Here is an 11896-nt window from a genome sequence, read left to right as displayed (position 1 = left end):
TGCCTCCCAGGTTCAAGTGATTCTCCTGCCTCAGCCTCTCTGGTAGCTGGGATTACAGGCGCCCGCCACCACACCCAGCTAATTTTTTTGTATTTTTATTAGAGACGGGGTTTCACTAAGTTGGCCAGGCTGCTCTCAAACTCCTGACCTCAGGCAATCCACCTGCCTCAGCCTCCCAAAGAGCTGGGATTACAGGCGTGAGCCGCTGCACCTGGCTCTCTTTTTCCACTTTTTCACAACACAGTATGCTTTCTGTATGTGCATTGTTTAGCATTGTTTTTCAGTCTGCAGTTGGGTGTGTGCTCATGGTTTCAGTATTAATTCTGATCGTATGCTTATGTCTTTTACAGGTTCTACCCTTTATATACCGGGCCATTGGCTCAAAGCATCTTCCTGCCAGTAATATAAGTTTTTTACATTTTGATTCACATCCAGACCTCCTTATTCCTGTGAATATGCCAGCAGACACCGTGTTTGATAAGGAAACACTCTTTGGGTAATAAGTGATTTTATTCATGGTCTTTGGTGTTTGAAGTACAATTCTCAGTAGATAATAAGCAATTATAGCAAATAGACTTTGCTAACCTTATGGGTTTTGGGTGGTTTCGTTTCTCTTTTTGTCTTTTTCATTTTATTTAGAACAAGTGTTGACAACTTTCTTAAAGAGCCAAATTAGTAAATATTTTAGGCTTGCTGGCCATATGGTCTCTGTTGCCACTACTTATCTTTGCCTTTGTAGTATCGAGGAAGGAGACCCAGGCATCTGGGATTCCCTCCCCCTCTGTCATCCACTGTGCAGCTCAATAGAAAAGAGAGCAGGCCAGCTGGCGCCTCCTGAATCTCCTTCCTGAAAATAACACGCTTGGTCTTGGGGAAACTCTCTGGATGACACTATTTTTACTTAAAACAAGATCAAACCAGAAACCTTTCACATGTGAGTCCTAAAGCTATAAACCTAAGATTCTTCCACGTGTAACATCTAAAGTATAAGCCTGTATAAAGTCAGAACCTTCCTTTGTTAAATGAGCTGGGTTTTCGACAAATTACTGCCTGAACTCCTCCCTCCTTTATTCGGTGTTGGAGAGATCCATTTCCCGTAGCAGCTCCTGGTACAGTATGAAAGCAATCAGAGGCACTGTGTAAATAAATGACAGTGGCTGTGTTCCAATAAAACTTTTTACAATCTGGGCATGGTGGATGAGCCTGTAGTCCCAGCTACTCAGGAGGCTAGGGTGGGAGGATCACTTGCGGCCAGCAGTTCCAGGCTGTGATCAAGCCTGTGCATAGCCTCTGCACTCCAGACTGGGCAACATAACCACACTCTATCTCTTAAAAGAAACAAACCAAAAAAAAAAAAACTTTGTTTACAAAAGCAGCCTGGCCAATGTTTAGTATTTGCTAAAACTTTACAGATACCATTGGATTTTCATGTCAATTTCTGCATTTAGTCCATTGGCCATATGTTATTTTGGTTGAAATATATGTTGAAAATTCAGGCTTTCACAGACATGTAATTGGAAAAGGAAAGAGTATTTTCATAGCCTTTTCAGATAATAGTCTGATAGTACAAGAGAACTTGACAGGTAGTAGTTTATGAAAGCTTAGTTGAAATGTAGAATTTAGCAATTCAGTGTCAAGTGTGAATAACCATAGTTTATTGATCACTCCTTTCAAGATAAATGGTGCTCAGCTCGAAGTTCAGTCACAACAGGTGCTTTTCCTTGAGACAACTGTTATGCTTCAAACTGTATTGCAGAAGAACTTTCAGTGCATTTCTGATTTTGCCACACAGAATATTTAAAAATGTATGCTAAGGATGGAAAGTTAATAAAATTGAGATGTTCTCAAATGAAACTTTTATATTTATTTATTTATCGTGCTAGTGGTTGGTAATGAAGAATACAGTAACTACTGACATTTTGGTGCTGCTACCTTAATTAATGTTGGAACATCAACCCACCATTGCCTTTGCACCATCTTTGCAAATGTCAATAAATGAAAGCAGGAAATAATACCTTAGTACTTTTTTTTATTATTCATTTTCTTTGGCCTTGATTTGGTCTTTTTTTAAAATTATTCTTTGGCCTTGATTTGGTCTTTTTTTTTTTTTATTGCGTTTTAGGTTTTGGGGTACATGTGAAGAACATGCAAGATTGTTGCATAGGTACACACATGGCAGTGTGATGTGCTGCCTTCCTCCCCATCACCTATATTTGGCATTTCTCCCCATGCTATCTCTCCTAAACTCCCTACCGCCTGCTGTCCCTCCCCTATGTTCCCCCCACAGGCCCCAGTGTGTGATGCTCCCCTCCCTGTGTCCTCATTGTTCAACACCCACCTATGAGTAAGAATATGCGGTGTTTGATTTTCTGTTCTTGTGTCAGTTCGCTGAGGATGGTGGTTTCCAGGTTCATCTGTGTCCCTACAAAGGACCCAAACTCATCGTTTTTGATGGCTGCATAGTATTCCATGGTGTATATGTGCCACATTTTCCCTGTCCAGTCTATCATAGATGGGCATTTGGGTTGGTTCCAGGTCTTTGCTATTGTAAACAGTGCTGCGTTGAACATTCGTGTGCATGTGGCCTTATAGTAGAACGATTTAAATCCTATGGATATATAACCAGTAATGGGATTGCTGGGTCAAATGGAATTTCTATTTCTAGGTTCTTGAGGAGTTGCCACACTGTCTTCCAAGTACTTTTTTTTTTTTGAGATGGAGTCTGTCTGTCACCCAGCCTGGAGTGCAGTGGTGGCACAGTCTCAGCTCACTGCAGCTTCCACCTCCTGGGTTCAAGCACTTCTGCCTCAGCCTCCCAAGTAGCAGGGATTACAGGCACCCACCACCACACCTGGCTAATTTTTGTATTTTTAGTAGAGATGAGTTTTCACCATGTTGGCCCAACTGGTCTTGAGCTCCTGTATTTTTAGTAGAGACAGGGTTTTACCATGTTGGCCAGACTGGTCTCGAACTCCTGACCTCGTGATCCACTGACCTCAGCGTCCCGAAGTGCTGGGATTAGAGGCATGAGTCACTGCGCCCAGCAATATGTCAGTACTTTTATGAAAATAGTTTTATCATAGAGATGTCCCAGAAAAAGCCTCAGGAACCACCAAGGGACCACACTTTGATACCTGTGGTCTTAAAATGTTGTGGATGAAATTACACTAAAGAAAAAAAAAAAAAAAAAAAAACTAAAAATTTTAATGTTGTCTTTCTATTTCTTTTCCAGAGAATTAAGTATTGAAAATTGGATTATGCCCGCGGTTTATGCAGGCCATTTTTCACATGTAATATGGTTTCATCCCACATGGGCTCAGCAAATCAGAGAGGGCAGACACCACTTTTTAGTAGGCAAAGACTCTTCTACCACAACAATCAGGTAATTTCTTCATATTTGTGAATATGGAAGTTATTGAATGTTTCTATCTTATTTTAGATTTCTATAATAACTTCATAAGTCTCTGCCCACAAATAGGGTCAGATTAAGCCTCAGCTTCTCCAAAGAGTTCTCAAAACACCAAGAACAAACTTTTAAGTCTCTTGATGTTCATCATGTACCGTTTATATTTAGTTGCTGGTCAAATTCGATTTTGAACGTGATCTTTATCCGAGGGAATTTGGGCTTCGTTGGTGATAAACTCCTTAAGCCATTGAAGTATCTTACAGATTTATATATTCAGTAGTACATCTCAATGTAAGTGTTATCTGCTGAATTTAACAATTAGCAGTAAAAGGGCAAAATTATCTCACTTTGATTTTTTTATAAATCCAACAACTGAATAAGTAGATTTGGGGCTTTAATTTTCTTAATTATAATATAATTAGTTTCAGATAAGTACTTAATCTAAAGTAAATTACAGCATCCTCTGACTTGAGATACAGGTGCAACTGTTTTACTGTATGAGCTATTTAACCAATGTTTTGTGTATCTTGTGATACTAACATACCTTTAGAAATACCAATATGTTCCTTGACTTTAAAATTCTTTTCTGATGGGGTAAATTTTTTTTTTATGTAGAAAAGCAATTTATTCCATTTTAAGCACTTACACAGTTAGTCATGGAGAGTAACAGGCCTGCTGGTGAAGCAGGTCACCCAAAATGGAGATGGCATCAAACTTGTGGTCAAGGACTAACTCCTAAAAAAAAAAAAAACTTTTATCAAGGACTAATTTTATTTTTAAAACAAATACAAGTTATTGATTCACCCTTCTCAACTTGACAGTCTACCTGTGGTATAACTGTCAGGTAAAAACATGCATTTTTACAACTTGGTGGTCCCAAGTTAAAAAAAAAAACACCATTTCACAGAAAGGAGAGAGACAACATGAAAACAGCTCAAGAAATATACTAATGAGCAAAAATATATGGGGAAAGAGGAACGTGTAGTTTTGACTTAACTGAAGAAACCAGGAGAAAACTGGTCTACATATGAAAATGTGCATCCTGCGAAGTCAAGTGTCAAGATTTGAGTAGGAATCTACTCAAATATATGACTTGAATCTCCCCTATTTCCTGAATTAAAGTGGCATCTTTCAGTATTTATACTTCATGGCTCAGACACCTATCTCATTTGGCTCTATTCCTTAATCACTCTAGCCTTTACTTATTAAATGAGTCTGAAAAACTTGGGGATATAGCATAAGAAAAATAATCACACGTAGTATTCCCCTTTCTGTAGCTACTTTAGACCTGGGTTTGTTACTGGAAAATTCCTGAAGAAAATTTCAATATAAGACTGTGGCTTTGCTGAATCAAGCCCCCGCTCCCCACCATTCATATTTAGAAAACACCCACTGTTTGGGCTAATAGCATCATTGGTGGTACCTATTACATAGAGGGATAGCTGAACAAAGTCTGTGTCTCAAAACCAGTGTTAAATCACTCTCAGGGTTGAGAAGAAAAAAGGGGAGTTTAAAATCACAAGAAGTAAAGACATATACATCTAGGACCCTTGTTCTTCTGGGTCCATGCTTCCTTCAGGGTCTTCATTGTTATAAACATTCTCTGCCATTTGCCACACTTGCATGATATCGTCTTCTGAAGCAGAACAAATCACCAAGGTTCATTGGGCTTCCAGGAGAAATCAGGTATCTTGGCAATGTGACCACCATGAATAAACAACAACTGTGGTTGCCCATCTTCTGCATCTTCTGGGGATTGTTATTCTCCAATTTTACTTAAATCCCAGACATTCAGTCTGTGATCCGTACCACTGGAAGCCAAAATAATTTCATTGTGAGGTGACCACTGAACCTGGAATATTCCATCCTTATGTGATTCAAAGGAATGCAACTTAAGTTTCAGATTTCTTAGATCCTACAAGGCAACAGTCTTGTCAGCTGATCCTGTGGCAAGAATGAACTCACTATAAGGATTGAAAGAGAGGCAGTTCACTTCAGCAATGTGAGTGTCAACTGAGTGGCTTGGTTTGGAAGCACTGTTTGAACGAGTATCCCAAATCATAAGTTTCTGATCATCAGCAACTGACCCAGAGACTCATGGAGCAGATGTCAGGAAACATCATCTACTACCGCTGTAGGCCCGGTAAAGATGGTCTTTGCATCCACCACTTTTCCCTCCTTTGGACAGCACTGATGTCCCATAGGCAGACGGTGTGGTCATCCGAAGCACTAAGCAAGTGCCCACTGAGATTTGGGTTCCAAGAAAGCCCATAGCCTTCCTTCTGATGTCCACGGAGGTGCAAGTCTGGGTTGCATTCTCCAGAAGGATCTGGTGTAGAAAAATGTTTTGTATAGTCCAAGACAAGAACATCACTGGAAGGACTCTTTGTTGCGATGATACAAGGGTTCTGGGGCGTATAATGAGCCTTGTTTACTTCTCCTTCATGGTTGATCTTAATTTCTATTTCAGTTTTTCCACTAACTGAACCAAAATCTCCAAATTATCCTTTCTCCCTGTCATAGTGTGATGCATCAAACTGAGCATCATCATTAGGGAGTTGCACACTGGCTATAACAAAATGGTTTTGTTCATCCGATATATGTGTCCCCAGGACAAGTCGATGAATGCTGAAATCTTTCCCTTCTGGTCTGGTTACATCTAGAAGCCACTGGTCAGTTAGGCTGGGCCACTCCAGAGCATGATCTTCACCAAATCATAAAGAAAAGGAGTGTTCTTTTTCCATATTTTGTACTCCTCATTGATCACTCGTTTTCCACTGCATCATCAAAAGCTGCTTCCTTGTCAGCCATAGCGAGCGAGGGGAATCCTGGAGTCGAGCGTTGCAGGATGGGTAGGGAGGCTGCAAGCCAATGGGGTGAATATTTTAAGCAGTATAGCCATAACTTTCTAGAACCTTAGGGATAATGGAATGAAATAGTAATACATTGAAAATAAGATAGTCTTTCTCATTGAAAATGATGCTTTTTATTTCTAATTTATTCTTAATTATACAATTAACTTTTGTAGTATAGATTCTTATCTTTTGCAGAAATAGCTTTGCTGTGATATATGAAAATTGTATTTATTTCGGATATAGTTCAAAAATAATTAAGACTCAGCATGTAAATACTGTACATACTACTGGTATGTGTAAAGTACTAGTAGGGTTTTTATTGAATAGTTCAGTGATTAGGCCTAATTTAACCTGCAAAATCAAATAATTTTCAGCAATCTGACACAGACATTTGAAACTCCATGTGTGATTAACAATTTTGGAAGATTTTGATTCATGATTTTGGTTATTCCTGCAAGTAAAAATGTATGGAAGGGACACATGTACATGTAGGTGTGTAGTTTGATAAATATTTATATGTTTGTATGATCAGAACACAGGAAAACTACTGTTATTAAAAAGAATATAAATTTAGGTTGGGGGATACAGCCTTGTCTTTCTTAGGATTGTACAGTTTTTAATAAGCTTGGACATTAGTTTTATTATATTATTAATCTATTTTTGGAAAATAGCTTTTACAGTTTAAAGCCATGTATGCTGGGAGAGGACAAATGGGAAATAAATATTAACCATTATTTTAGGTGGGTAAGGCATGCCTCTAGAAGGAGTATTTGGCTTCACTGTTTAAAGTATTTACCAAGTCACTTTTCATATTGAAAATATTATGGTTTTATAGAAATTAGCATAGCTTTAAAATATGTCAAGGGGAGTTTCTAGTAAGAGAAATTATTTCCAGATGTAATTTTTCTCTTATTTTTTTTGGATAAAGATTCAGCTGGTATGAGAGAGAACAAAGGAGCACTAGCTTGAGAGAGTTTATTCTTAAATTGGAGTTCACACTACACAGTCCAGGCCTATGTGGCAGCTCTAGAGTTTGGGGAACCCTACTTCCTTCTCTCTTTTTGCACCACTATCTCTAGAATATTGCCCTTGTCCTTACAGTCCAAGATGGCTTTCCCCCTCTGTGTTCACATGCCAGTCAGCAGGAACAGAATAGCAAAGCTCTGTACACTTTTCTTCCATTCACAATCACTGGCCTGAATTTAATCACCTGGCCACATCAGGCTGCAAGGCAGACTGAAATATAGTCCTTACATGGGGCAGCTGTGTGCCCAGCTAAGAATTTGAGGACTGCTATTTCTACAGAAGAACAGGAAGTATAAATACTAGAAACTGCTCTCAGTTTTTGTGAAATAGGTCCTTTCGTATATTTCTGCCAAGCCATAGTGAAATGTCAACTAATTTGCCCATTCTTCTTAAAAATTGTTTTTTCCTCTGATTCAGGGTTACAAGTACAGATCATTACTTCCTAAGTGATGGTCTGTATGTACCTGAAGACCAGCTAGAGAACCAAAAACCTTTACAATTGGATGTAATTATGGTAAAACCTTATAAACTCTGTAACAATCAAGAAGAAAATGATGCAGTATCTTCTGCTAAGAAACCAAAGCTAGCCCTGGAAGATTCGGAAAACACTGCCTCTACTAACTGTGACTCTTCTTCAGAAGGACTGGGAAAGGACACAGTGACACAGAGAAGTGGCCAGACTTGTCCAGAACCATCATGTTCATGTTCTTCTGGAAATCAGGAATGCCAGACCACAGCCAGCACTGGGGAAGTCCTGGAAATTTTGAAGAAAGGGAATGCATTTGTTTTAGATATTGACTTGGATTTTTTTTCAGTCAAGAATCCCTTCAAAGAAATGTTCACTGAGGTAAATATTGTATTTTTAATACATGGATCTTGAGAATTGTATGGCTTTTCCTAGATGAGGAATCAGCAAACTCTTTAAACAGCCAGCTAGTAATTATTTTAGGCTTTGGGGTTCCCATTCTCTGCTGATTTTCTCTGTTGTTGTTTTCAAAACCTTTTAAAGTTGTATATACCATTCTTAACCTGAGGGCCATACAAAAACAGGCCATAGGCTATAGATTGCCAACTGCTGCTCTAGATAGTATTTATTATTTTGCATTTATTAATTGGGATAATATATACATGGGTGATGGATAAAGTATATACAGTTAGCCCTCTGTATCCATGGGTTTTGTATCACTGGATTTAACCAGCCACAGATAGGAAATATTCGGAAAAAATAAAAAACAACTAGAAACAACAATACAAGAGTAAAAAATAACACAAATAAAAAACAATACAGTATAACACCTGTTGACATAGGCTTTGCACTGTATTACGTACCATAAGTAATTTAGAGATGACTTTAAGCATATGAGAAGATATGCATAGGTTATATGCAAATACTGCTATTTTATATCAGGGACTTGAGCATCCGCAGATTTTGGTATCCACAGGAGGTCCCAGAACCGATCCCCCACAGATACCAAGGGACAAGTGTACACTGAAATATAGCACTCTCTTCCTTACATCCCCATTCCTTCAGTTCTTTGCTTCAGAAACAAATATTGTGGTCAGTTTCTTGTGTACCTTTCCAGAGATATTCTATATATAAACCCTGTGTGAGACAGATTATTCCTTAAACAGTGACATGCCTGATTACCCAACTAAATATTTGTAAGGAAAGTTTCTAGAAAGTTACATAAGAAATGCAGTGGCAGTTATTCCTTTTAGAGTGCTATCAGGAAACCTGGGAACACAAGGATATTTAGAGCCTTTATACCCTTTGGTACAATGGACTTTTTGAAAAGCATATTACACTTTATTATTTAGTAGCAATTTTTTAAATTTCATTAGGAAAGACAATTGTTCATTTTTTCTTCAAGAACATGTTCAGGCTGCGCATGGTGGCCCAATTGTATAATCCCAACACTTTGGGAGGCCACAGCAGGAGGATCACTTGAGCCAAGGAGTTCAAGAACAGCATAGGCAACGTAGCAAGACCCCATCTCTACAAAAAAAACCTATTTTTAAATATAGCCAGGCATAGTGGCACATGCCTGTGGTCTCACTACTCAGGAGGCTGAGATGGGTGGATCACTTAAGCCTGGGAGGTCAAAGCTGCAATGAGTCATGATCGCAGCACTGCACTCCAGCCAGGGTAACAGAGCAAGGACCATCTCTTAATTTGGCTGGGCGCAGTAGCTAACACCTGTAATCCCAGCAGTTTGGGAGGCTGAGGCAGGTGGATCACGAGATCAGGAGATCGAGACCATCCTGGCTAATACGGTGAAACCCCGTTTCTACTAAAAATACAAAAATTAGCCAGGCGTGGTGGCATGCACCTATAGTCCCAACTACTCAGGAGGCTGAGGGAGGAGAATCTTGAACCCAGGAGTTGAGGTTGCAGTGAGCCAAGATCATACCATTGCACTCCAGCCTGGGCGACAGAGCAAGAGTCCGTCTCAAAAAAAAAAAAAAAGAAAAAAGCATGTTCAAAAGTTAGAGGGAGTTACATTCTATTGTTACCTCTACTGTTTATTAGCTATATGATCTTAGGAAAGTTACTTAACCTTTCTGACCCATAGTTTCTTCAAGTATCAAATCAGAATAATCAGACCCAACTCATAGGATTGTTATTATGAATAAAGCACTGAAGATATACCACAACATTGTGCTTAATGAATTTTAGCTCTTGGACATAACCTCTTCCTGAGAATGCTCCTAATAGAATTACTGGGGCCAGAAGTACCCACCTATATAATAGATCCATGTAGCTGTGCTAAACAAAAGGAAACATTCTCCTGTAGAGTCTGTATAGCAAGCATCTTTATTCCCTTACGTGGAGCCCCTGACAGAGATTCTGTGTCTTTGACATTCTGCCTCCAGTATTGCCTGTGTACTTCAGAGTTCTCTTCTGCAAAGTGGGCATGGGGAGTGCTTTGTTGTTGTTATTAAAGATATGTATATTTCCTATAAACAGCTAAAGTCTGTTTAGATCCTAGGACATGCCATTTATATAGCAGAATATTATTAAAAATATTTTTGTCTCGACTCATTAGCCCCCTAGTATGCTTCCTTAGGTAATTTTTACATAGTATTGTCATGCCCAACTGGATAGAGTTGCCTTAAAAAAGTGATATTTACAATAAATATTTAAAGTATACATTTTGTCTGATTCTCGTATACAAAACTTTAAATAATTAAGATGTTTTTGTATCACAAGCAAAGCTGTCTCTTCCTTAAAGCATATCATTAAAAAAAGTTTAACATTTTTTTTTCTGGTATGTGGATTTTTCATATTGTTTTCCAGGAGGAGTACAAAATCTTACAAGAGCTGTACCAATTTAAGAAACCCAGCACTGACCTAACAGAGGTATCCTCCATTTGTTTCTTTGGGGTTTTATTCATTTATCATATAACTAACAATATCTTGCAAATTACTAGAGTGATCTCAAAAGACTGCTCAAAGTGTGTGTGTGTGTGTGTGTGTGTGTGTGTGTGTGTGTGTGTGTGTGTGTTGGCGAAGCCCATGGTTAGTACTTGAAAATTATGTTTTAACTAATTGAGCCAAGGTTTTTTGTAACAGGACATTGCTTGTTTTTTGAAAGAATCACTATATAATCTCAGTTTTCCAATGTATTTAAAGGAAGATTTGGTCGATATTGTTGATAATCGAATTCATCAATTAGAGGATTTAGAAGCTACTTTTGCTGATTTGTGTGATGGTGATGATGAAGAAACTGTACAGAGATGGGCTTCAAACCCTGGGTAAGACTCCCAAACATTTTTTCCCCAACTCCACTAACCTTCAGTCTTAGATATGTTCCTAAATTTGCAAGATACAATGCTTTTAAAAAATTAGAATTCAGGACCTTTCTGTCCCCTAGCGCTTCTGGGTCTGCAGGTCTCTGTTGAGCCACGGACGTGGGTCTGTGTTCCACAAGACGGGGTTTGTTAAAGCTGTCAAGAATAAGGCCTACTTTAAGAGATAACAAGTGAAATTTAGAAAACGATGAAAGGGTAAAACTGGTTATTATGCTCAGAAATGCTTGGTGATACAGGATAAAAATAAATACAACACACTCAAATACAGGATGATAGTTCATGTAACAAACCCTGTTTGTTACATGAACTATCATTTGTCAGATTGCTTATGCCCATAGAGAGGGGTATATGAGAGTCTGCACAGCATATGCACACAAACTGCCAAAATATGGTGTGAAGGTTGACTTGACAAATTCTGCTGCAGCATATTGTCCTGGCCTGCTGCTGGGCCGCAGGCTTCTCAATAGGTTTGGCATGGGCAAGATGTAGGAAGGCCAAGTGGAGGTGACTGGTGATGAATACAGTGTGGGAAGCATTGATGATCAGCCAGAATCATAGCCTTTACCTGCTATTTGGACGCACACCTTACCAGAACTACCACTGGCAATAAAGTTTTTAGCACCCTAAAGGGATCTGTGGATGCAGGCTTGTCTATCCCTCACAGTACCAAACGATTCCCTGGTTAGTATTCTGAAAGCAAGGTATTTAATGCAAAAGTATACCAGAAGCACATCATGGGCCAGAATGTTGCAGATTACATGCACTACTTAATGGAAGAAGATGAAGATGCTTACAA

The 11896-nt window shown here is 38.8% G+C and overlaps 1 protein-coding gene and 2 pseudogenes across 2 annotated transcripts in view; 2 read left to right on the top strand and 1 right to left on the bottom strand.

The window, feature by feature from the left end:
- The window catches only part of CUNH5orf22 (chromosome unknown C5orf22 homolog), a 28584-nt gene that overhangs the window by 1415 nt on the left and 15273 nt on the right, over positions 1-11896 (top strand). Inside the window, exons 2-6 of one of the 2 annotated variants that reach the window (XM_017526836.2) lie at positions 351-496; positions 3233-3382; positions 7705-8134; positions 10586-10648; positions 10922-11043. In XM_017526836.2, the coding sequence (XP_017382325.1) occupies positions 351-496; positions 3233-3382; positions 7705-8134; positions 10586-10648; positions 10922-11043 (911 nt within the window). The remainder of the gene's footprint in view (positions 1-350; positions 497-3232; positions 3383-7704; positions 8135-10585; positions 10649-10921; positions 11044-11896) is intronic. The other variant, XM_017526837.2, reaches the window with a different exon arrangement.
- Positions 4494-6217, bottom strand: LOC108303068 (annotated as a pseudogene).
- LOC108303002 overlaps positions 11163-11896 on the top strand; it is a 1342-nt pseudogene continuing 608 nt past the window's right edge.

This window comes from Cebus imitator, unplaced genomic scaffold (genome assembly GCF_001604975.1).
Source record: "Cebus imitator isolate Cc_AM_T3 unplaced genomic scaffold, Cebus_imitator-1.0 Scaffold44, whole genome shotgun sequence".
NCBI classification, from domain to species: Eukaryota; Metazoa; Chordata; class Mammalia; order Primates; family Cebidae; genus Cebus; species Cebus imitator.
This window is presented reverse-complemented; position numbering and strand designations above follow the sequence as displayed.